Source organism: Rhinoderma darwinii, unplaced genomic scaffold (genome assembly GCF_050947455.1).
Source record: "Rhinoderma darwinii isolate aRhiDar2 unplaced genomic scaffold, aRhiDar2.hap1 Scaffold_51, whole genome shotgun sequence".
NCBI classification, from domain to species: Eukaryota; Metazoa; Chordata; class Amphibia; order Anura; family Rhinodermatidae; genus Rhinoderma; species Rhinoderma darwinii.
This window is the reverse complement of record NW_027464057.1, coordinates 346,935-374,806: the sequence shown is the minus strand read 5'-3', so window position 1 is coordinate 374,806 and position 27,872 is coordinate 346,935. Positions and strand designations below refer to the sequence as shown.

The 27,872-nt window shown below is 35.0% G+C and overlaps 1 protein-coding gene across 4 annotated transcripts in view; it reads left to right on the top strand.

Annotated features, from left to right (window-relative positions):
- LOC142720885 (epidermal growth factor receptor kinase substrate 8-like) overlaps positions 1 to 27,872 on the top strand; it is a 63,407-nt gene that overhangs the window by 10,208 nt on the left and 25,327 nt on the right. For 3 of the 4 annotated variants that reach the window (XM_075848820.1, XM_075848822.1, XM_075848821.1), the window contains exons 2-3: positions 15,338 to 15,481; positions 21,508 to 21,531. In XM_075848820.1, the coding sequence (XP_075704935.1) occupies positions 15,338 to 15,481; positions 21,508 to 21,531 (168 nt within the window). The remainder of the gene's footprint in view (positions 1 to 15,337; positions 15,482 to 21,507; positions 21,532 to 27,872) is intronic. The other variant, XM_075848819.1, reaches the window with a different exon arrangement.

The following is a 27,872-nucleotide window of genomic DNA, read 5'->3' as shown; positions in this document are numbered from 1 at the left end:
TAGTAACGGTCACTTCCTGCTATCACTAGTGTGTATAGTAACGGTCACTTCCTGCTATCACTAGTGTGTATAGTAACGGTCACTTCCTGCTATCACTAGTGTGTATAGTAACCCTCACTTCCTGCTATCACTAGTGTGTATAGTAACGCTCTCTTCCTGCTATCACTAGTGTGTATAGTAACGCTCACTTCCTGCTATCACTAGTGTGTATAGTAACGCTCACTTCCTGCTATCACTAGTGTGTATAGTAACGCTCTCTTCCTGCTATCACTAGTGTGTATAGTAACGCTCACTTCCTGCTATCACTAGTGTGTATAGTAACGCTGACTTCCTGCTATCACTAGTGTGTATAGTAACGATCACTTCCTGCTATCACTAGTGTGTATAGTAACGCTCACTTCCTGCTATTACTAGTGTGTATAGTAACGCTCACCTCCTGCTATCACTAGTGTGTATAGTAACGCTGACTTCCTGCTATTACTAGTGTGTGTAGTAACGGTCACTTCCTGCTATCACTAGTGTGTATAGTAACGGTCACTTCCTGCTGTCACTAGTGTGTGTAGTAACGCTCACCTCCTGCTGTCACTAGTGTGTATAGTAACGCTGACTTCCTGCTATCACTAGTGTGTATAGGAACGCTAAGTTCCTGCTATCACTAGTGTGTATAGTAACGCTCACTTCCTGCTATCACTAGTGTGTATAGTAACGCTCCCTTCCTGCTATCACTAGTGTGTATAGTAACGCTCACTTCCTGCTATCACTAGTGTGTATAGTAGCGGTAACTTCCTGCTATCACTAGTGTGTATAGTAACGCTCACTTCCTGCTATCACTAGTGTGTATAGTAACGCTGACTTCCTGCTATCACTAGTTTGTATAGTATCGGTCACTTCCTGCTATCACTAGTGTGTATAGTAACGCTCACTTCCTGCTATCACTAGTGTGTGTATAGTAACGGTCACTTCCTGCTATTACTAGTGTGTATAGTAACGGTCACTTCCTGCTATCACTAGTGTGTATAGTAACGGTCACTTCCTGCTATCACTAGTGTGTATAGTAACCCTCACTTCCTGCTATCACTAGTGTGTATAGTAACGCTCTCTTCCTGCTATCACTAGTGTGTATAGTAACGCTGACTTCCTGCTATCACTAGTGTGTATAGTAACGCTCTCTTCCTGCTATCACTAGTGTGTATAGTAACGCTCACTTCCTGCTATCACTAGTGTGTATAGTAACGCTCACTTCCTGCTATCACTAGTGTGTATAGTAACGCTCACTTCCTGCTATCACTAGTGTGTATAGTAACGCTCACTTCCTGCTATCACTAGTGTGTGTAGTAACGGTCACTTCCTGCTATCACTAGTGTGTATAGTAACGGTCACTTCCTGCTATCACTAGTGTGTATAGTAACGGTCACTTCCTGCTATCACTAGTGTGTATAGTAACGGTCACTTCCTGCTATCACTAGTGTGTATAGTAACCCTCACTTCCTGCTATCTATCACTAGTGTGTATAGTAACACTCTCTTCCTGCTATCACTAGTGCGTATAGTAACGCTGACTTCCTGCTATCACTAGTGTGTATAGTAACGCTGACTTCCTGCTATCACTAGTGTGTATAGTAATGCTCACTTCCTGCTATTACTAGTGTGTATATAGTAATGCTCACTTCCTGCTATTACTAGTGTGTATAATAACGCTGACTTCCTGCTATCACTAGTGTATATAAAGTATCTCTTATTTCTCGCTATTAGTAGTGTATATATAATATCTCTTATTTCTTACTATTAGTAGTGTGTATATATAGTATCTCTTATTTCTTACTATTAGTAGTGTATATATAGTATCTCTTATTTCTTACTATTAGTAGTGTATATATAGTGTCTCTTATTTCTTACTATTAGTAGTGTATATATAGTGTCTCTTATTTCTTACTATTAGTAGTGTATATATAGTGTCTCTTATTTCTTACTATTAGTAGTGTATATATAGTGTCTCTTATTTCTTACTATTAGTAGTGTGTATATATAGTGTCTCTTATTTCTTACTATTAGTAGTGTATATATAGTGTCTCTTATTTCTTACGATTAGTAGTGTGTATATATAATATCTCTTATTTCTTACTATTAGTAGTGTATATATAGTGTCTCTTATTTCTTACTATTAGTAGTGTATATATAGTGTCTCTTATTTCTTACTATTAGTAGTGTATATATAATATCTCTTATTTCTTACTATTAGTAGTGTATATATAGTGTCTCTTATTTCTTACTATTAGTAGTGTATATATAGTGTCTCTTATTTCTTACTATTAGTAGTGTATATATAATATCTCTTATTTCTTACTATTAGTAGTGTATATATAATCTCTTATTTCTTACTATTAGTAGTGTATATATAATCTCTTATTTCTTACTATTAGTAGTGTATATATAGTGTCTCTTATTTCTTGCTATTAGTAGTGTATATATAGTATCTCTTATTTCTTGCTATTAGTAGTGTATATATAGTGTCTCTTATTTCTTACTATTAGTAGTGTATATATAGTATCTCTTATTTCTTACTATTAGTAGTGTATATATAGTATCTCTTATTTCTTACTATTAGTAGTGTATATATAGTGTCTCTTATTTCTTACTATTAGTAGTGTATATATAGTGTCTCTTATTTCTTACTATTAGTAGTGTATATATAGTGTCTCTTATTTCTTACTATTAGTAGTGTATATATAGTGTCTCTTATTTCTTACTATTAGTAGTGTATATATAGTGTCTCTTATTTCTTACGATTAGTAGTGTGTATATATAATATCTCTTATTTCTTACTATTAGTAGTGTATATATAGTGTCTCTTATTTCTTACTATTAGTAGTGTATATATAATATCTCTTATTTCTTACTATTAGTAGTGTATATATAGTGTCTCTTATTTCTTACTATTAGTAGTGTATATATAGTGTCTCTTATTTCTTACTATTAGTAGTGTATATATAATATCTCTTATTTCTTACTATTAGTAGTGTATATATAATCTCTTATTTCTTACTATTAGTAGTGTATATATAATCTCTTATTTCTTACTATTAGTAGTGTATATATAGTGTCTCTTATTTCTTGCTATTAGTAGTGTATATATAGTATCTCTTATTTCTTGCTATTAGTAGTGTATATATAGTGTCTCTTATTTCTTACTATTAGTAGTGTATATATAGTATCTCTTATTTCTTACTATTAGTAGTGTATATATAGTATCTCTTATTTCTTACTATTAGTAGTGTATATATAGTGTCTCTTATTTCTTACTATTAGTAGTGTATATATAGTGTCTCTTATTTCTTACTATTAGTAGTGTATATATAGTCTCTTATTTCTTACTATTAGTAGTGTGTATATATAGTGTCTCTTATTTCTTACTATTAGTAGTGTATATATAGTGTCTCTTATTTCTTACTATTAGTAGTGTATATATAGTGTCTCTTATTTCTTACTATTAGTAGTGTATATATAGTGTCTTATTTCTTACTATTAGTAGTGTATATATAGTGTCTCTTATTTCTTACTATTAGTAGTGTATATATAGTGTTTCTTATTTCTTACTATTAGTAGTGTATATATAGTGTCTCTTATTTCTTACTATTAGTAGTGTATATATAGTATCTCTTATTTCTTACTATTAGTAGTGTATATATATAGTGTCTCTTATTTCTTACTATTAGTAGTGTATATATAGTGTCTCTTATTTCTTACTATTAGTAGTGTGTATATATAGTGTCTCTTATTTCTTACTATTAGTAGTGTATATATAGAGTCTCTTATTTCTTACTATTAGTAGTGTATATATAGTGTCTCTTATTTCTTACTATTAGTAGTGTATATATAGTGTCTCTTATTTCTTACTATTAGTAGTGTATATATAGTGTCTCTTATTTCTTACTATTAGTAGTGTATATATAGTGTCTCTTATTTCTTACTATTAGTAGTGTATATATAGTGTCTCTTATTTCTTACTATTAGTAGTGTATATATAGTGTCTCTTATTTCTTACTATTAGTAGTGTGTATATATAGTGTCTCTTATTTCTTACTATTAGTAGTGTATATATAGTGTCTCTTATTTCTTACTATTAGTAGTGTATATATAGTGTCTCTTATTTCTTACTATTAGTAGTGTATATATAGTGTCTCTTATTTCTTACTATTAGTAGTGTGTATATATAGTGTCTCTTATTTCTTACTATTAGTAGTGTATATATAGTGTCTCTTATTTCTTACTATTAGTAGTGTATATATAGTGTCTCTTATTTCTTACTATTAGTAGTGTATATATAGTATTTCTTACTATTAGTAGTGTGTATATATAGTGTCTCTTATTTCTTACTATTAGTAGTGTATATATAGTGTCTCTTATTTCTTACTATTAGTAGTGTATATATAGTGTCTCTTATTTCTTACTATTAGTAGTGTATATATAGTATCTCTTATTTCTTACTATTAGTAGTGTATATATAGTGTCTCTTATTTCTTACTATTAGTAGTGTATATATAATATCTCTTATTTCTTACTATTAGTAGTGTATATATAGTATCTCTTATTTCTTACTATTAGTAGTGTATATATAGTGTCTCTTATTTCTTACTATTAGTAGTGTATATATAGTGTCTTATTTCTTACTATTAGTAGTGTATATATAGTATTTCTTACTATTAGTAGTGTGTATATATAGTGTCTCTTATTTCTTACTATTAGTAGTGTATATATAGTGTCTCTTATTTCTTACTATTAGTAGTGTATATATAGTGTCTCTTATTTCTTACTATTAGTAGTGTATATATAGTGTCTCTTATTTCTTACTATTAGTAGTGTATATATAATATCTCTTATTTCTTACTATTAGTAGTGTATATATAATGTCTCTTATTTCTTACTATTAGTAGTGTATATATAGTGTCTCTTATTTCTTACTATTAGTAGTGTATATCTAGTATCTCTTATTTCTTACTATTAGTAGTGTATATATAGTGTCTCTTATTTCTTACTATTAGTAGTGTATATATAGTATCTCTTATTTCTTACTATTAGTAGTGTATATATAGTGTCTCTTATTTCTTACTATTAGTAGTGTATATATAGTGTCTCTTATTTCTTACTATTAGTAGTGTATATATAATGTCTCTTATTTCTTACTATTAGTAGTGTATATATATAGTGTCTCTTATTTCTTACTATTAGTAGTGTATATATAGTATCTCTTATTTCTTACTATTAGTAGTGTATATATAGTGTCTCTTATTTCTTACTATTAGTAGTGTATATATAGTATCTCTTATTTCTTACTATTAGTAGTGTATATATAGTGTCTCTTATTTCTTACTATTAGTAGTGTATATATAATATCTCTTATTTCTTACTATTAGTAGTGTATATATAGTGTCTCTTATTTCTTACTATTAGTAGTGTATATATAGTGTCTCTTATTTCTTACTATTAGTAGTGTATATATAATATCTCTTATTTCTTACTATTAGTAGTGTATATATAGTGTCTCTTATTTCTTACTATTAGTAGTGTATATATAGTATCTCTTATTTCTTACTATTAGTAGTGTATATATAGTGTCTCTTATTTCTTACTATTAGTAGTGTATATATAGTGTCTCTTATTTCTTACTATTAGTAGTGTATATATAGTATCTCTTATTTCTTACTATTAGTAGTGTATATATAGTGTCTCTTATTTCTTACTATTAGTAGTGTATATATAATATCTCTTATTTCTTACTATTAGTAGTGTATATATAGTATCTCTTATTTCTTACTATTAGTAGTGTATATATAGTCTCTTATTTCTTACTATTAGTAGTGTATATATAATATCTCTTATTTCTTACTATTAGTAGTGTGTATATATAGTGTCTCTTATTTCTTACTATTAGTAGTGTGTATATATAGTATCTCTTATTTCTTGCTATTAGTAGTGTATATATAGTGTCTCTTATTTCTTACTATTAGTAGTGTATATATAGTATCTCTTATTTCTCGCTATTAGTAGTGTATATATAATATCTCTTATTTCTTACTATTAGTAGTGTATATATAGTGTCTCTTATTTCTTACTATTAGTAGTGTATATATAGTATCTCTTATTTCTTACTATTAGTAGTGTATATATAGTGTCTCTTATTTCTTACTATTAGTAGTGTATATATAGTGTCTCTTATTTCTTACTATTAGTAGTGTATATATAATGTCTCTTATTTCTTACTATTAGTAGTGTATATATAGTATCTCTTATTTCTTACTATTAGTAGTGTATATATAGTGTCTCTTTCTTACTATTAGTAGTGTATATATATAGTATCTCTTATTTCTTACTATTAGTAGTGTATATATAGTGTCTCTTATTTCTTACTATTAGTAGTGTATATATAGTGTCTCTTATTTCTTACTATTAGTAGTGTATATATAGTGTCTCTTTCTTACTATTAGTAGTGTATATATATATAGTATCTCTTATTTCTTACTATTAGTAGTGTATATATAATGTCTCTTATTTCTTACTATTAGTAGTGTGTATATATAGTATCTCTTATTTCTTACTATTAGTAGTGTATATATAGTGTCTCTTATTTCTTACTATTAGTAGTGTATATATAGTGTCTCTTATTTCTTACTATTAGTAGTGTGTATATATAGTGTCTCTTTCTTACTATTAGTAGTGTATATATAGTGTCTCTTATTTCTTACTATTAGTAGTGTGTATATATAGTGTCTCTTATTTCTTACTATTAGTAGTGTGTATATATAGTATCTCTTATTTCTTACTATTAGTAGTGTATATATAATATCTCTTATTTCTTACTATTAGTAGTGTATATATAGTGTCTCTTATTTCTTACTATTAGTAGTGTATATATATATATAGTATCTCTTATTTCTTACTATTAGTAGTGTGTATATAATATCTCTTATTTCTTACTATTAGTAGTGTATATATAGTATCTCTTATTTCTTAATATTAGTAGTGTATATATAGTGTCTCTTTCTTACTATTAGTAGTGTATATATAGTGTCTCTTATTTCTTACTATTAGTAGTGTATATATAGTATCTCTTATTTCTTACTATTAGTAGTGTATATATAATCTCTTATTTCTTACTATTAGTAGTGTATATATAGTGTCTCTTATTTCTTACTATTAGTAGTGTATATATAGTGTCTCTTATTTCTTACTATTAGTAGTGTGTATATAGTGTCTCTTATTTCTTACTATTAGTAGTGTATATATAGTGTCTCTTTCTTACTATTAGTAGTGTATATATAGTATCTCTTATTTCTTACTATTAGTAGTGTATATATAATATCTCTTATTTCTTACTATTAGTAGTGTATATATAGTGTCTCTTTCTTACTATTAGTAGTGTATATATATAGTATCTCTTATTTCTTACTATTAGTAGTGTATATATAGTGTCTCTTATTTCTTACTATTAGTAGTGTATATATAGTGTCTCTTATTTCTTACTATTAGTAGTGTGTATATAGTGTCTCTTATTTCTTACTATTAGTAGTGTATATATAATATCTCTTATTTCTTACTATTAGTAGTGTATATATAGTGTCTCTTATTTCTTACTATTAGTAGTGTATATATAGTCTCTTATTTCTTACTATTAGTAGTGTATATATAGTCTCTCTTATTTCTCGCTATTAGTAGTGTATATATAGTATCTCTTATTTCTTACTATTAGTAGTGTGTATATAGTGTCTCTTATTTCTTACTATTAGTAGTGTGTATATATAGTGTCTCTTATTTCTTACTATTAGTAGTGTATATATAGTATCTCTTATTTCTTACTATTAGTAGTGTATATATAATATCTTTTATTTCTTACTATTAGTAGTGTATATATAGTATCTCTTATTTCTTACTATTAGTAGTGTGTATATAGTGTCTCTTATTTCTTACTATTAGTAGTGTGTATATATAGTGTCTCTTATTTCTTACTATTAGTAGTGTATATATAATATCTTTTATTTCTTACTATTAGTAGTGTATATATAATATCTTTTATTTCTTACTATTAGTAGTGTATATATAGTGTCTCTTATTTCTTACTATTAGTAGTGTATATATAATATCTCTTATTTCTTACTATTAGTAGTGTATATATAGTATCTCTTATTTCTTACTATTAGTAGTGTATATATAGTATCTCTTATTTCTTACTATTAGTAGTGTATATATAGTGTCTCTTATTTCTTACTATTAGTAGTGTATATATAATCTCTTATTTCTTACTATTAGTAGTGTATATATAGTGTCTCTTATTTCTTACTATTAGTAGTGTATATATAATATCTCTTATTTCTTACTATTAGTAGTGTGTATATATAGTGTCTCTTATTTCTTACTATTAGTAGTGTATATATAGTGTCTCTTATTTCTTACTATTAGTAGTGTATATATAGTGTCTCTTATTTCTTACTATTAGTAGTGTATATATAGTGTCTCTTATTTCTTACTATTAGTAGTGTATATATAGTATCTCTTATTTCTTACTATTAGTAGTGTGTATATATATATAGTGTCTCTTATTTCTTACTATTAGTAGTGTATATAGTGTCTCTTATTTCTTACTATTAGTAGTGTATATAATATCTCTTATTTCTTACTATTAGTAGTGTATATATAGTCTCTTATTTCTTACTATTAGTAGTGTATATATAGTGTCTCTTATTTCTTACTATTAGTAGTGTATATATAGTATCTCTTATTTCTTACTATTAGTAGTGTATATATAGTGTCTCTTATTTCTTACTATTAGTAGTGTATATATAGTGTCTCTTATTTCTTACTATTAGTAGTGTATATATAGTGTCTCTTATCTCTTACTATTAGTAGTGTATATATAGTGTCTCTTATTTCTTACTATTAGTAGTGTATATATAGTGTCTCTTATTTCTTACTATTAGTAGTGTGTATATAGTATCTCTTATTTCTTACTATTAGTAGTGTATATATATAGTGTCTCTTATTTCTTACTATTAGTAGTGTATATATAGTGTCTCTTATTTCTTACTATTAGTAGTGTATATATAATATCTCTTATTTCTTACTATTAGTAGTGTATATATAGTCTCTTATTTCTTACTATTAGTAGTGTATATATAGTGTCTCTTATTTCTTACTATTAGTAGTGTATATATAGTGTCTCTTATTTCTTACTATTAGTAGTGTGTATATAGTATCTCTTATTTCTTACTATTAGTAGTGTATATATATAGTGTCTCTTATTTCTTACTATTAGTAGTGTATATATAGTGTCTCTTATTTCTTACTATTAGTAGTGTATATATAATATCTCTTATTTCTTACTATTAGTAGTGTATATATAGTCTCTTATTTCTTACTATTAGTAGTGTATATATAGTGTCTCTTATTTCTTACTATTAGTAGTGTATATATATAGTGTCTCTTATTTCTTACTATTAGTAGTGTATATATAATATCTCTTATTTCTTACTATTAGTAGTGTATATATAGTCTCTTATTTCTTACTATTAGTAGTGTATATATAGTGTCTCTTATTTCTTACTATTAGTAGTGTATATATAGTGTCTCTTATTTCTTACTATTAGTAGTGTATATATAGTGTCTCTTATTTCTTACTATTAGTAGTGTATATATAGTGTCTCTTATTTCTTACTATTAGTAGTGTATATATAGTATCTCTTATTTCTTACTATTAGTAGTGTATATATAATATCTCTTATTTCTTACTATTAGTAGTGTATATATAGTGTCTCTTATTTCTTACTATTAGTAGTGTATATATAGTATCTCTTATTTCTTACTATTAGTAGTGTATATATAGTATCTCTTATTTCTTACTATTAGTAGTGTATATATAATATCTCTTATTTCTTACTATTAGTAGTGTATATATAATATCTCTTATTTCTTACTATTAGTAGTGTATATATAGTCTCTTATTTCTTACTATTAGTAGTGTATATATAGTATCTCTTATTTCTTAATATTAGTAGTGTATATATAGTGTCTCTTTCTTACTATTAGTAGTGTATATATAGTGTCTCTTATTTCTTACTATTAGTAGTGTATATATAATATCTCTTATTTCTTACTATTAGTAGTGTATATATAGTATCTCTTATTTCTTACTATTAGTAGTGTATATATAGTGTCTCTTATTTCTTACTATTAGTAGTGTATATATAGTGTCTCTTATTTCTTAATATTAGTAGTGTATATATAGTGTCTCTTTCTTACTATTAGTAGTGTGTATATATATAGTATCTCTTATTTCTTACTATTAGTAGTGTATATATAGTGTCTCTTATTTCTTACTATTAGTAGTGTATATATAGTGTCTCTTATTTCTTACTATTAGTAGTGTGTATATAGTGTCTCTTATTTCTTACTATTAGTAGTGTATATATAGTGTCTCTTTCTTACTATTAGTAGTGTATATATAATATCTCTTATTTCTTACTATTAGTAGTGTATATATAGTGTCTCTTTCTTACTATTAGTAGTGTATATATATAGTATCTCTTATTTCTTACTATTAGTAGTGTATATATAGTGTCTCTTATTTCTTACTATTAGTAGTGTATATATAGTGTCTCTTATTTCTTACTATTAGTAGTGTGTATATAGTGTCTCTTATTTCTTACTATTTGTAGTGTATATATAATATCTCTTATTTCTTACTATTAGTAGTGTATATATAGTGTCTCTTATTTCTTACTATTAGTAGTGTATATATAGTATCTCTTATTTCTTACTATTAGTAGTGTATATATAATCTCTTATTTCTTACTATTAGTAGTGTATATATATATAGTGTCTCTTATTTCTTACTATTAGTAGTGTATATATAGTGTCTCTTATTTCTTACTATTAGTAGTGTATATATAGTGTCTCTTATTTCTTACTATTAGTAGTGTATATATAGTCTCTTATTTCTTACTATTAGTAGTGTATATATAGTCTCTCTTATTTCTCGCTATTAGTAGTGTATATATAGTATCTCTTATTTCTTACTATTAGTAGTGTGTATATAGTGTCTCTTATTTCTTACTATTAGTAGTGTGTATATATAGTGTCTCTTATTTCTTACTATTAGTAGTGTATATATAGTATCTCTTATTTCTTACTATTAGTAGTGTATATATAATATCTTTTATTTCTTACTATTAGTAGTGTATATATAATATCTTTTATTTCTTACTATTAGTAGTGTATATATAGTGTCTCTTATTTCTTACTATTAGTAGTGTATATATAGTGTCTCTTATTACTTACTATTAGTAGTGTATATATAGTGTCTCTTATTTCTTACTATTAGTAGTGTATATATAATAGCTCTTATTTCTTACTATTAGTAGTGTATATATAGTGTCTCTTACTTCTTACTATTAGTAGTGTATATATAATATCTCTTATTTCTTGCTATTAGTAGTGTATATATAGTATCTCTTATTTCTTGCTATTAGTAGTGTATATATAGTGTCTCTTATTTCTTACTATTAGTAGTGTATATATAGTGTCTCTTACTTCTTACTATTAGTAGTGTATATATAATAGCTCTTATTTCTTACTATTAGTAGTGTATATATAGTATCTCTTATTTCTTACTATTAGTAGTGTATATATAGTATCTCTTATTTCTTACTATTAGTAGTGTATATATAGTGTCTCTTATTTCTTACTATTAGTAGTGTATATATAATGTCTCTTATTTCTTACTATTAGTAGTGTATATATAATATCTCTTATTTCTTACTATTAGTAGTGTATATATAGTGTCTCTTATTTCTTACTATTAGTAGTGTATATATAGTATCTCTTATTTCTTACTATTAGTAGTGTATATAATATCTCTTATTTCTTACTATTAGTAGTGTATATATAGTGTCTCTTATTACTTACTATTAGTAGTGTATATATAGTGTCTCTTATTTCTTACTATTAGTAGTGTATATATAGTATCTCTTATTTCTTACTATTAGTAGTGTGTATATATAATATCTCTTATTTCTTACTATTAGTAGTGTATATATAGTGTCTCTTATTTCTTACTATTAGTAGTGTATATATAGTATCTCTTATTTCTTACTATTAGTAGTGTATATAATATCTCTTATTTCTTACTATTAGTAGTGTATATATAGTGTCTCTTATTTCTTACTATTAGTAGTGTATATATAGTATCTCTTATTTCTTACTATTAGTAGTGTATATAATATCTCTTATTTCTTACTATTAGTAGTGTATATATAGTGTCTCTTATTTCTTACTATTAGTAGTGTATATATAGTATCTCTTATTTCTTACTATTAGTAGTGTATATATAATATCTCTTATTTCTTACTATTAGTAGTGTATATATAGTGTCTCTTATTACTTACTATTAGTAGTGTATATATAGTATCTCTTATTTCTTACTATTAGTAGTGTGTATATATAGTGTCTCTTATTTCTTACTATTAGTAGTGTGTATATATAGTATCTCTTATTTCTTACTATTAGTAGTGTATATATAGTGTCTCTTATTACTTACTATTAGTAGTGTATATATAGTGTCTCTTATTTCTTACTATTAGTAGTGTATATATAGTATCTCTTACTTCTTACTATTAGTAGTGTATATATAATTTCTCTTATTTCTTACTATTAGTAGTGTATATATAGTGTCTCTTATTTCTTACTATTAGTAGTGTATATATAATATCTCTTATTTCTTACTATTAGTAGTGTATATATAGTGTCTCTTATTTCTTACTATTAGTAGTGTATATATAGTATCTCTTATTTCTTACTATTAGTAGTGTATATATAGTGTCTCTTATTTCTTACTATTAGTAGTGTATATATAGTATCTCTTATTTCTTACTATTAGTAGTGTATATATAATATCTCTTATTTCTTACTATTAGTAGTGTATATATATAGTATCTCTTATTTCTTACTATTAGTAGTGTATATATAGTATCTCTTATTTCTTACTATTAGTAGTGTGTATATAGTGTCTCTTATTTCTTACTATTAGTAGTGTATATATAGTGTCTCTTATTTCTTACTATTAGTAGTGTATATATAGTGTCTCTTATTTCTTACTATTAGTAGTGTATATATAGTGTCTCTTATTTCTTACTATTAGTAGTGTATATATAATATCTCTTATTTCTTACTATTAGTAGTGTATATATAGTGTCTCTTATTTCTTACTATTAGTAGTGTATATATAGTGTCTCTTATTTCTTACTATTAGTAGTGTATATATAGTGTCTCTTATTTCTTACTATTAGTAGTGTATATATATAGTATCTCTTATTTCTTACTATTAGTAGTGTATATATAGTGTCTCTTATTTCTTACTATTAGTAGTGTATATATAGTGTCTCTTATTTCTTACTATTAGTAGTGTATATATAGTATCTCTTATTTCTTACTATTAGTAGTGTATATATAGTATCTCTTATTTCTTACTATTAGTAGTGTATATATAGTGTCTCTTATTTCTTACTATTAGTAGTGTATATATAATATCTCTTATTTCTTACTATTAGTAGTGTGTATATATAGTATCTCTTATTTCTTACTATTAGTAGTGTATATATATAGTATCTCTTATTTCTTACTATTAGTAGTGTATATATAGTGTCTCTTATTTCTTACTATTAGTAGTGTATATATAGTGTCTCTTATTTCTTACTATTAGTAGTGTATATATAGTATCTCTTATTTCTTACTATTAGTAGTGTATATATAATATCTCTTATTTCTTACTATTAGTAGTGTATATATAGTGTCTCTTATTTCTTACTATTAGTAGTGTATATATAATATCTCTTATTTCTTACTATTAGTAGTGTGTATATATAGTATCTCTTATTTCTTACTATTAGTAGTGTGTATATATAGTGTCTCTTATTTCTTACTATTAGTAGTGTATATATAGTGTCTCTTATTTCTTACTATTAGTAGTGTATATATAGTGTCTCTTATTTCTTACTATTAGTAGTGTGTATATATATAGTGTCTCTTATTTCTTACTATTAGTAGTGTATATATAGTGTCTCTTATTTCTTACTATTAGTAGTGTATATATAGTGTCTCTTATTTCTTACTATTAGTAGTGTATATATAGTATCTCTTATTTCTTACTATTAGTAGTGTATATAATATCTCTTATTTCTTACTATTAGTAGTGTATATATAGTGTCTCTTATTTCTTACTATTAGTAGTGTATATATAGTATCTCTTATTTCTTACTATTAGTAGTGTATATATAATATCTCTTATTTCTTACTATTAGTAGTGTATATATAGTGTCTCTTATTACTTACTATTAGTAGTGTATATATAGTATCTCTTATTTCTTACTATTAGTAGTGTGTATATATAGTGTCTCTTATTTCTTACTATTAGTAGTGTGTATATATAGTATCTCTTATTTCTTACTATTAGTAGTGTATATATAGTGTCTCTTATTACTTACTATTAGTAGTGTATATATAGTATCTCTTATTTCTTACGATTAGTAGTGTGTATATATAGTGTCTCTTATTTCTTACTATTAGTAGTGTATATATAGTATCTCTTACTTCTTACTATTAGTAGTGTATATATAATTTCTCTTATTTCTTACTATTAGTAGTGTATATATAGTGTCTCTTATTTCTTACTATTAGTAGTGTATATATAATATCTCTTATTTCTTACTATTAGTAGTGTATATATAGTGTCTCTTATTTCTTACTATTAGTAGTGTATATATAGTGTCTCTTATTATACTCTATTCATCGTCCGGGACAGGTGGATGTGGCAGCGTTACGGTTCTTAACTGTTCAAACCGAACTGGCCGCAATCTGCTGCTTGAGACATATACAGGGATATATATATATTCGCTATGAGATAAGTAAAGATGGCCGCTCCGGAGGTTCAGTGATAAAGGAGATTCAATGTTTCAGCCCGGTTCTCGTCTGTGGCCATTGCACAGGTGAATAATTCAGAAGTAAGAAGTGCGATCTCTGAGACGTTTCCTCTTCTCGGGAGGTTGAGATCTTTATTGTCTTATTTGGAAGTACAGATGAGATCCTCTAAGAGGACATTTGTTACCAGAGTTAGGACTTCTTCCACCAGCCGCCTGGACTCTGCCGCACCTGCAAGTCTCCATGTCTATCTGAGGCTTTAGAATCCAATGGCCTCGATCTTGAAAGCTGAGTCTCATTTGCAGGTTCCCTCTCTAACATGAAGTGTCCCTTCTGATGTAGCAGAGCTCAGTTCACCTACTTCTCTGTCCGCTTTTCAGGTCCTTGATGATAGGAAACAGTGGTGGAAGGTTCAGAATTCCAGTGGTTCTTGTGGATTTGTGCCAAACAATATTCTGGGAGTAATGAAAAGTGAGGAGCCCTCGTCAGAGCGTTCAGAGCCGCACTACAGCCAGACGATCCAGGTACATCCGCCCAGTATTTCATGTTAATGCTCATTAACACTTTGCTCCCTGTGAATTGTGAAATTCTTCTTGTATGGACAGTTCTATATTCCATAGCGTGCGCTTGGCTGTACAGAAGGAATATTATTAATGAGCAGTCATTGTATGTAGAAGATCACTAAACAGGTTGTGTATAGTAAATGATAAAGCATTCATTGAGTTTATATCACTGCGCAGTCATTGTGTATAGTAGATCACTGCGCAGTCATTGTGTATAGTAGATCACTGAGCGGTCATTGTGTATAGTAGATCACTGCGCGGTCATTGTGTATAGTAGATCACTGCACAGTCATTGTGTATAGTAGATCAGTGCACAGTCATTGTGTATAGTAGATCACTGCACAGTCATTGTGTATAGTAGATCACTGCACAGTCATTGTGTATAGTAGATCACTGCACAGTCATTGTTTATAGTAGATCACTGCACAGTCATTGTGTATAGTAGATCACTGAGCGGTCATTGTGTATAGTAGATCACTGCACAGTCATTGTGTATAGTAGATCACTGCACAGTCATTGTGTATAGTAGATCACTGCACAGTCATTGTGTATAGTAGATCACTGCACAGTCATTGTGTATAGTAGATCACTGCACAGTCATTGTGTATAGTAGATCACTGCACAGTCATTGTTTATAGTAGATCACTGCACAGTCATTGTGTATAGTAGATCACTGAGCAGTCATTGTGTATAGTAGATCACTGCACAGTCATTGTTTATAGTAGATCACTGCATAGTCATTGTGTATAGTAGATCACTGCACAGTCATTGTATATAGTAGATCACTGCATAGTCATTGTGTATAGTAGATCACTGCAAGTCATTGTATATAGTAGATAACTGCACAGTAATTGTGTATAGTAGATCACTGCGCAGTCATTGTGTATAGTAGATCACTGTGCGGTCATTGTGTATAGTAGATCACTGCACAGTCATTGTGTATAGTAGATCACTGCACAGTCATTGTTTATAGTAGATCACTGCACAGTCATTGTGTATAGTAGATCACTGAGCAGTCATGGTATATAGTAGATCACTGAGCAGTCATTGTATATAGTAGATCACTGCATAGTCATTGTGTATAGAAGATCACTGTGCAGTCATTGTGTATAGTAGATCACTGCATAGCCATTGTGTGTAGTAGATCACTGCATAGTCATTGTGTGTAGTAGATCACTGCATAGTCATTGTGTGTAGTAGATCACTGAGCAGTCATTGTGTGTAGTAGATCACTGAGCAGTCATGGTATATATTAGATCACTTCACAGTCATTGTGTATAGTAGATCACTGCACAGTCATTGTGTATAGTAGATCACTGAGCAATCATTGTGTATAGTAGATCACTGAGCAGTCATATATAGTAGATCACTGCACAGACATTGTATAAAGTAGATCACTACGCAGTCATTGTGTATAGTAGATCACTGCACAGTCATTGTGTATAGTAGATCACTGCACAGTCATTGTATATAGTAGATCACTGCACAGTCATTGTATAAAGTAGATCACTGGGCTTCTAGGCAGGCACTGTATATAGTAGATCACTGAGCTCCTAGGCAGTCACTGTATATAGTTGATCACTGAGCTCCTAGGCAGTCACTGCATATAGTTGATCACTGAGCTCCTAGGCAGTCACTGTATATAGTAGATCACTGAGCTCCTAGGCAGGTACTGTATATAGCAGAACTCTGAGCTCCTAGGCAGTTACTGTATATAGTAGATCACTGAGCTCCTAGGCAGGCGCAGTATATAGTAGATCACTGAGCTCCTAGGCAGGCGCAGTATATAGTAGATCACTGAGCTCCTAGGCAGGTACTGTATATAGTAGATCACTGAGCTCCTAGGCAGGTACTGTATATAGTAGATCACTGAGCTCCTAGGCAGGTACTGTATATAGTAGATCACTGAGCTCCTAGGCAGGCGCAGTATATAGTAGATCACTGAGCTCCTAGGCAGGCGCAGTATATAGTAGATCACTGAGCTCCTAGGCAGGTACTGTATATAGTAGATCACTGAGCTCCTAGGCAGGTACTGTATATAGTAGATCACTGAGCTCCTAGGCAGGCACAGTATATAGTAGATCACTGAGCTCCTAGGCACTGTATATAGTAGATCACTGAGCTCCTAGGCACTGTATATAGTAGATCACTGAGCTCCTAGGCAGGCACAGTGTGTATGTATGTATGTATGTACATATATATATATATATATATATATATATATATATATATAGTAGATCACTGAGCTCCTAGGCAGGCGCAGTATATAGTAGATCACTGAGCTCCTAGGCAGGCGCAGTATATAGTAGATTACTGAGCTCCTAGGCACTGTATATAGTAGATCACTGAGCTCCTAGGCACTGTATATAGTAGATCACTGAGCTCCTAGGCACTGTATATAGTAGATCACTGAGCTTCTAGGCAGGCACAGTGTATATATATATATATATATATATATATATATATATATATATATATATATATATATATATATATATATATATATATATATATATACAGTGAAGGAAATAAGTATTTGATCCCTTGCTGATTTTGTAAGTTTGCCCACTGTCAAAGACATGAACAGTCTAGAATTTTTAGGCTAGGTTAATTTTACCAGTGAGAGATAGATTATATAAAAAAAAAACAAAAGAAAATCACATAGTCAAAATTATATATATTTATTTGCATTGTGCACAGAGAAATAAGTATTTGATCCCTTTGGCAAACAAGACTTAATACTTGGTGGCAAAACCCTTGTTGGCAAGCACAGCAGTCAGACGTTTTTTGTTGTTGATGATGAGGTTTGCACACATGTTAGATGGAATTTTGGCCCACTCCTCTTTGCAGATCATCTGTAAATCATTAAGATTTCGAGGCTGTCGCTTGGCAACGCGGATCTTCAGCTCCCTCCATAAGTTTTCGATGGGATTAAGGACTGGAGACTGGCTAGGCCACTCCATGACCTTAATGAGCTTCTTTTTGAGCCACTCCTTTGTTGCCTTGGCTGTATGTTTCGGGTCATTGTCGTGCTGGAAGACCCAGCCACGAGCCATTTTTAATGTCCTGGTGGAGGGAAGGAGGTTGTCACTCAGGATTTGACGGTACATGGCTCCATCCATTCTCCCATTGATGCGGTGAAGTAGTCCTGTGCCCTTAGCAGAGAAACACCCCCAAAACATAATGTTTCCACCTCCATGCTTGACAGTGGGGACGGTGTTCTTTGGGTCATAGGCAGCATTTCTCTTCCTCCAAACACGGCGAGTTGAGTTAATGCCAAAGAGCTCAATTTCAGTCTCATCTGACCACAGCACCTTCTCCCAATCACTCCCAGAATCATCCAGATGTTCATTTGCAGACGTCAGACGGGCCTGTACATGTGGCTTCTTGAGCAGGGGGACCTTGCGGGCACTGCAGGATTGTAATGTGTTCCCAATGGTTTTCTTGGTGACTGTGGTCCCAGCTGCCTTGAGATCATTAACAAGTTCCCCCCGTGTAGTTTTCGGCTGAGCTCTCACCTTCCTCAGGATCAAGGATACCCCACGAGGTGAGATTTTGCATGGAGCCCCAGATCGATGTCGATTGACAGTCATTTTGTATGTCTTCCATTTTCTTACTATTGCACCAACAGTTGTCTCCTTCTCAGCCAGCGTCTTACTTATGGTTTTGTAGCCCATTCCAGCCTTGTGCAGGTCTATGATCTTGTCCCTGACATCCTTAGAAAGCTCTTTGGTCTTGCCCATGTTGTAGAGGTTAGAGTCAGACTGATCATTGAGTCTGTGGACAGGAGTCTGTTATACAGGTGACCATGTAAGAGCTGTCTATAATGCCGGCACCAAGGTGATTTGGAGCAGTAACTGGTCTGGAGGAGGCTGAACTCTTAATGGTTGGTAGGGGGTCACATACTTATTTCTCTCTGCACAATGCAAATAAATTGAGATCATTTTGACAATGTGATTTTCTGTTTTTTTTTATATATAATCTTACTCTCACTGGTAACATTAACCTAGCCTAAAAATTCTAGACTGTTCATGTCTTTGACAGTGGGCAAACTTACAAAATCAGCAAGGGATCAAATACTTATTTCCTTCACTGTGTATATATATATAATAGATCACTGAGCTCCTAGGCAGTCACTGTATATAGTAGATCACTGAGCTCCTAGGCAGGCGCAGTATATAGTAGATCACTGAGCTCCTAGGCAGTCACTGTATATAGTAGATCACTGAGCTCCTAGGCAGTCACTGTATATAGTAGATCACTGAGCTCCTAGGCAGGCGCAGTATATAGTAGATCACTGAGCTCCTAGGCAGGCGCAGTATATAGTAGATCACTGAGCTCCTAGGCAGGCGCAGTATATAGTAGATCACTGAGCTCCTAGGCAGGCGCAGTATATAGTAGATCACTGAGCTCCTAGGCAGTCACTGTATATAGTAGATCACTGAGCTCCTAGGCAGGTGAACACGGGACACCGCTCATTGTGTTTGGCAGGAAGCCGTCACATTCTAGGTGGGCAGCCCCGCTGTTATAATGATAAGTGTCGCCTCTGGGTCCGGGCTCCGCTGCTCTCCTACTCTTTTACCTTGAGCTCTGATCCTGAAGCGACATTGCAGACTTTATGTCTTGTCTGATACAATTCCACACCATTGACTCTGACCTCGTTATCCTCTGGTAACAGCTTTTGATGCCAAAGAAGGAGTTTGCGCTCTTTAAGGTGGGTGTCAGCGTGCGTGTGGCCTGCCAGGCTCTGACCCGCTGCTTTGCATGCACTTTACTAAATACTTTTTACTTCTTGTTTCTTGATCTGATCCCTTTATATCTGTGAAATGTTATCATTAGTGACGTCCCCCAACTATTCCGTGTTATTAGCGCCAGCAAATGCCGATCTACTGGGGAGTAATAGTGAGGGGTGGGCAGGGCTGTAATGGGGGCACATCCTTTGCCTCTAGTGATTTCTAGGCTTGACTTGTTCTTGGGTTCTTCCTTCAGGACTGCTGCTGTGGGATGTAACGAGTCCCTTAATGGGTCACTATAGGCCTCGGCAGCGATATATTATTAGGACCACGCCGGTCTGGGGTGGGTTATAAAGTGTGAGGAGATGGCAGCACCCAAGAGACCGTCCGCTCATAGAGTCCGACCCTGGAGTTTCCAGACAACCATCCTGGATCCGGTGGGAGTAATTATTCCATCCCCCCCATGTCTGTGGCAGGGTGACCACGGTCTAGGGCCAGGAGGAGTCCTAGGAGACCCCATGACCCAGGGTGACCACGGTCTAGGGCCAGGAGGAGTCCTAGGAGACCCCATGACCCAGGGTGACCACGGTCTAGGGCCAGGAGGAGTCCTAGGAGACCCCATGACCCAGGGTGACCACGGTCTAGGGCCAGGAGGTGTCATAGGAGACCCCATGACCCAGGGTGACCACGGTCTAGGGCCAGGAGGAGTCCTAGGAGACCCCATGACCCAGGGTGACCACGGTCTAGGGCCAGGAGGAGTCATAGGAGACCCCATGACCCAGGGTGACCACGGTCTAGGGCCAGGAGGAGTCCTAGGAGACCCCATGACCCAGGGTGACCACGGTCTAGGGCCAGGAGGAGTCCTAGGAGACCCCATGACCCAGGGTGACCACGGTCTAGGGCCAGGAGGAGTCCTAGGAGACCCCATGACCCAGGGTGACCACGGTCTAGGGCCAGGAGGAGTCATAGGAGACCCCATGACCCAGGGTGACCACGGTCTAGGGCCAGGAGGTGTCATAGGAGACCCCATGACCCAGGGTGACCACGGTCTAGGGCCAGGAGGAGTCATTGGAGACCCCATGACCCAGGGTGACCACGGTCTAGGGCCAGGAGGAGTCATAGGAGACCCCATGACCCAGGGTGACCTTTTCCTTCTCTCTCTCAGTCCTGGATCTGTCCAGGCGGGTTCCCTGTGTGTTGTGTGACCCTCTGTATAATCACATGTATAATTCTAGATTCTCTCTTCACTGGCAGCAATTACTAGGAGAACTGTCCGAGGTAACGACCCGACTTCTGTGTGTTTCTGACTAGACGTAGTGACCTGTTCATAGACCCAAGGTTTTTACCCCTTGGCCAAATCTGTTCTGCTCAGAAATCAATGAATGTCCAGTGACTTCTAAATCCACATGTGAGTGACGGAGCCCCCAATAACACCAGCCAAACCCGCGGCCGGCCAACTCCTCCAACCACCAAGAATCCCCCCCTCCTGCCTCCCACAGCACCGTTCCCCGCGGCCCCCGTCCCCCCCTCCTGCCTCCCGCGGCCCCCGTCCCCCCCTCCAGCCTCCCGCGGCCCCCGTCCCCCCCTCCTGCCTCCCGCGGCCCCCGTCCCCCCCTCCTGCCTCCCGCGGCCCCCGTCCTGGGTGACTATTTTGGTAGGAACTATGGAAAATAGTTTTTCTGTGTTACCAAGTGAAGGAATAAGTCTTAAAGATGCTGCCCCTACATCAGGTCTCAAAGATTTGTCTCCACAGCGATGAAATTATGGGAGTAGTGTTACAGGTGCAAGGAAGCTCTGACACTACTCTCATCATTATCAGCCTCGTGTATAATCCTCACCACTGACACTACTCTCATCATTATCAGCCCCGTGTATAATCCTCCTCACCACTGACACTACTCCCATCATTATCAGCCTCGTGTATAATCCTCACCACTGACACTACTCCCATCATTATCAGCCTCGTGTATAATCCTCACCACTGACACTACTCCCATCATTATCAGCCTCGTGTATAATCCTCACCACTGACACTACTCCCATCATTATCAGCCTCGTGTATAATCCTCACCACTGACACTACTCTCATCATTATCAGCCTCGTGTATAATCCTCCTCACCACTGACACTACTCTCATCATTATCAGCCTCGTGTATAATCCTCACCACTGACACTACTCTCATCATTATCAGCCCCGTGTATAATCCTCCTCACCACTGACACTACTCCCATCATTATCAGCCTCGTGTATAATCCTCACCACTGACACTACTCCCATCATTATCAGCCTCGTGTATAATCCTCACCACTGACACTACTCCCATCATTATCAGCCCCGTGTATAATCCTCCTCACCACTGACACTACTCTCATCATTATCAGCCTCGTGTATAATCCTCCTCACCACTGACACTACTCTCATCATTATCAGCCTCGTGTATAATCCTCCTCACCACTGACACTACTCTCATCATTATCAGCCTCGTGTATAATCCTCACCACTGACACTACTCCCATCATTATCAGCCCCGTGTATAATCCTCACCACTGACACTACTCTCATCATTATCAGCCTCCTGTATAATCCTCCTCACCACTGACACTACTCTCATCATTATCAGCCTCGTGTATAATCCTCCTCACCACTGACACTACTCCCATCATTATCAGCCCCGTGTATAATCCTCCTCACCACTGACACTACTCTCATCATTATCAGCCTCGTGTATAATCCTCCTCACCACTGACACTACTCTCATCATTATCAGCCTCGTGTATAATCCTCACCACTGACACTACTCTCATCATTATCAGCCTCGTGTATAATCCTCACCACTGACACTACTCTCATCATTATCAGCCTCGTGTATAATCCTCCTCACCACTGACACTACTCTCATCATTATCAGCCTCGTGTATAATCCTCACCACTGACACTACTCTCATCATTATCAGCCCCGTGTATAATCCTCACCACTGACACTACTCTCATCATTATCAGCCTCGTGTATAATCCTCACCACTGACACTACTCCCATCATTATCAGCCTCGTGTATAATCCTCCTCACCACTGACACTACTCCCATCATTATCAGCCTCCTGTATAATCCTCACCACTGACACTACTCCCATCATTATCAGCCTCGTGTATAATCCTCACCACTGACACTACTCCCATCATTATCAGCCTCGTGTATAATCCTCACCACTGACACTACTCCCATCATTATCAGCCTCGTGTATAATCCTCACCACTGACACTACTCCCATCATTATCAGCCCCGTGTATAATCCTCCTCACCACTGACACTACTCTCATCATTATCAGCCTCGTGTATAATCCTCCTCACCACTGACACTACTCTCATCATTATCAGCCTCGTGTATAATCCTCACCACTGACACTACTCTCATCATTATCAGCCTCGTGTATAATCCTCACCACTGACACTACTCCCATCATTATCAGCCCCGTGTATAATCCTCCTCACCACTGACACTACTCCCATCATTATCAGCCTCGTGTATAATCCTCCTCACCACTGACACTACTCCCATCATTATCAGCCTCCTGTATAATCCTCACCACTGACACTACTCTCATCATTATCAGCCTCGTGTATAATCCTCCTCACCACTGACACTACTCTCATCATTATCAGCCTCGTGTATAATCCTCACCACTGACACTACTCTCATCATTATCAGCCTCGTGTATAATCCTCACCACTGACACTACTCTCATCATTATCAGCCTCGTGTATAATCCTCCTCACCACTGACACTACTCTCATCATTATCAGCCCCGTGTATAATCCTCACCACTGACACTACTCTCATCATTATCAGCCTCGTGTATAATCCTCCTCACCACTGACACTACTCCCATCATTATCAGCCTCGTGTATAATCCTCACCACTGACACTACTCTCATCATTATCAGTCTCGTGTATAATCCTCACCACTGACACTACTCTCATCATTATCAGCCCCGTGTATAATCCTCCTCACCACTGACACTACTCTCATCATTATCAGCCTCCTGTATAATCCTCACCACTGACACTACTCCCATCATTATCAGCCTCGTGTATAATCCTCCTCACCACTGACACTACTCCCATCATTATCAGCCTCGTGTATAATCCTCCTCACCACTGACACTACTCCCATCATTATCAGCCTCGTGTATAATCCTCACCACTGACACTACTCCCATCATTATCAGCCTCGTGTATAATCCTCACCACTGACACTACTCTCATCATTATCAGTCTCGTGTATAATCCTCACCACTGACACTACTCTCATCATTATCAGCCCCGTGTATAATCCTCCTCACCACTGACACTACTCTCATCATTATCAGCCTCCTGTATAATCCTCACCACTGACACTACTCCCATCATTATCAGCCTCGTGTATAATCCTCACCACTGACACTACTCCCATCATTATCAGCCTCGTGTATAATCCTCCTCACCACTGACACTACTCTCATCATTATCAGCCTCGTGTATAATCCTCACCACTGACACTACTCTCATCATTATCAGCCCCGTGTATAATCCTCACCACTGACACTACTCTCATCATTATCAGCCCCGTGTATAATCCTCACCACTGACACTACTCTCATCATTATCAGCCTCGTGTATAATCCTCCTCACCACTGACACTACTCTCATCATTATCAGCCTCGTGTATAATCCTCCTCACCACTGACACTACTCCCATCATTATCAGCCTCGTGTATAATCCTCCTCACCACTGACACTACTCTCATCATTATCAGCCCCGTGTATAATCCTCCTCACCACTGACACTACTCTCATCATTATCAGCCCCGTGTATAATCCTCACCACTGACACTACTCTCATCATTATCAGCCCCGTGTATAATCCTCACCACTGACACTACTCTCATCATTATCAGCCTCGTGTATAATCCTCCTCACCACTGACACTACTCCCATCATTATCAGCCTCGTGTATAATCCTCACCACTGACACTACTCTCATCATTATCAGCCTCGTGTATAATCCTCCTCACCACTGACACTACTCTCATCATTATCAGCCCCGTGTATAATCCTCACCACTGACACTACTCCCATCATTATCAGCCTCGTGTATAATCCTCACCACTGACACTACTCTCATCATTATCAGCCTCGTGTATAATCCTCACCACTGACACTACTCCCATCATTATCAGCCTCGTGTATAATCCTCCTCACCACTGACACTACTCTCATCATTATCAGCCCCGTGTATAATCCTCACCACTGACACTACTCTCATCATTATCAGCCTCGTGTATAATCCTCCTCACCACTGACACTACTCTCATCATTATCAGCCTCGTGTATAATCCTCACCACTGACACTACTCCCATCATTATCAGCCCCGTGTATAATCCTCACCACTGACACTACTCTCATCATTATCAGCCCCGTGTATAATCCTCACCACTGACACTACTCTCATCATTATCAGCCTCGTGTATAATCCTCCTCACCACTGACACTACTCTCATCATTATCAGCCTCGTGTATAATCCTCCTCACCACTGACACTACTCCCATCATTATCAGCCTCGTGTATAATCCTCCTCACCACTGACACTACTCTCATCATTATCAGCCTCGTGTATAATCCTTCTCACCACTGACACTACTCCCATCATTATCAGCCTCGTGTATAATCCTCCTCACCACTGACACTACTCTCATCATTATCAGCCCCGTGTATAATCCTCACCACTGACACTACTCTCATCATTATCAGCCCCGTGTATAATCCTCACCACTGACACTACTCTCATCATTATCAGCCTCGTGTATAATCCTCCTCACCACTGACACTACTCTCATCATTATCAGCCCCGTGTATAATCCTCACCACTGACACTACTCTCATCATTATCAGCCTCGTGTATAATCCTCCTCACCACTGACACTACTCCCATCATTATCAGCCTCGTGTATAATCCTCACCACTGACACTACTCTCATCATTATCAGCCCCGTGTATAATCCTCACCACTGACACTACTCTCATCATTATCAGCCTCGTGTATAATCCTCACCACTGACACTACTCCCATCATTATCAGCCTCGTGTATAATCCTCCTCACCACTGACACTACTCTCATCATTATCAGCCCCGTGTATAATCCTCACCACTGACACTACTCTCATCATTATCAGCCTCGTGTATAATCCTCCTCACCACTGACACTACTCCCATCATTATCAGCCCCGTGTATAATCCTCACCACTGACACTACTCCCATCATTATCAGCCTCGTGTATAATCCTCCTCACCACTGACACTACTCTCATCATTATCAGCCCCGTGTATAATCCTCACCACTGACACTACTCTCATCATTATCAGCCCCGTGTATAATCCTCACCACTGACACTACTCTCATCATTATCAGCCTCGTGTATAATCCTCACCACTGACACTACTCCCATCATTATCAGCCTCGTGTATAATCCTCACCACTGACACTACTCCCATCATTATCAGCCCCGTGTATAATCCTCACCACTGACACTACTCCCATCATTATCAGCCTCGTGTATAATCCTCCTCACCACTGACACTACTCCCATCATTATCAGCCTCGTGTATAATCCTCACCACTGACACTACTCCCATCATTATCAGCCCCGTGTATAATCCTCACCACTGACACTACTCCCATCATTATCAGCCCCGTGTATAATCCTCACCACTGACACTACTCCCATCATTATCAGCCTCGTGTATAATCCTCCTCACCACTGACACTACTCTCATCATTATCAGCCCCGTGTATAATCCTCACCACTGACACTACTCCCATCATTATCAGCCTCGTGTATAATCCTCACCACTGACACTACTCTCATCATTATCAGCCCCGTGTATAATCCTCCTCACCACTGACACTACTCCCATCATTATCAGCCCCGTGTATAATCCTCCTCACCACTGACACTACTCTCATCATTATCAGCCCCGTGTATAATCCTCCTCACCACTGACACTACTCTCATCATTATCAGCCTCGTGTATAATCCTCACCACTGACACTACTCCCATCATTATCAGCCTCGTGTATAATCCTCACCACTGACACTACTCTCATCATTATCAGCCCCGTGTATAATCCTCACCACTGACACTACTCTCATCATTATCAGCCTCGTGTATAATCCTCACCACTGACACTACTCTCATCATTATCAGCCCCGTGTATAATCCTCACCACTGACACTACTCTCATCATTATCAGCCCCGTGTATAATCCTCACCACTGACACTACTCCCATCATTATCAGCCTCGTGTATAATCCTCCTCACCACTGACACTACTCTCATCATTATCAGCCCCGTGTATAATCCTCACCACTGACACTACTCCCATCATTATCAGCCTCGTGTATAATCCTCCTCACCACTGACACTACTCCCATCATTATCAGCCCCGTGTATAATCCTCACCACTGACACTACTCCCATCATTATCAGCCTCGTGTATAATCCTCCTCACCACTGACACTACTCTCATCATTATCAGCCTCGTGTATAATCCTCACCACTGACACTACTCTCATC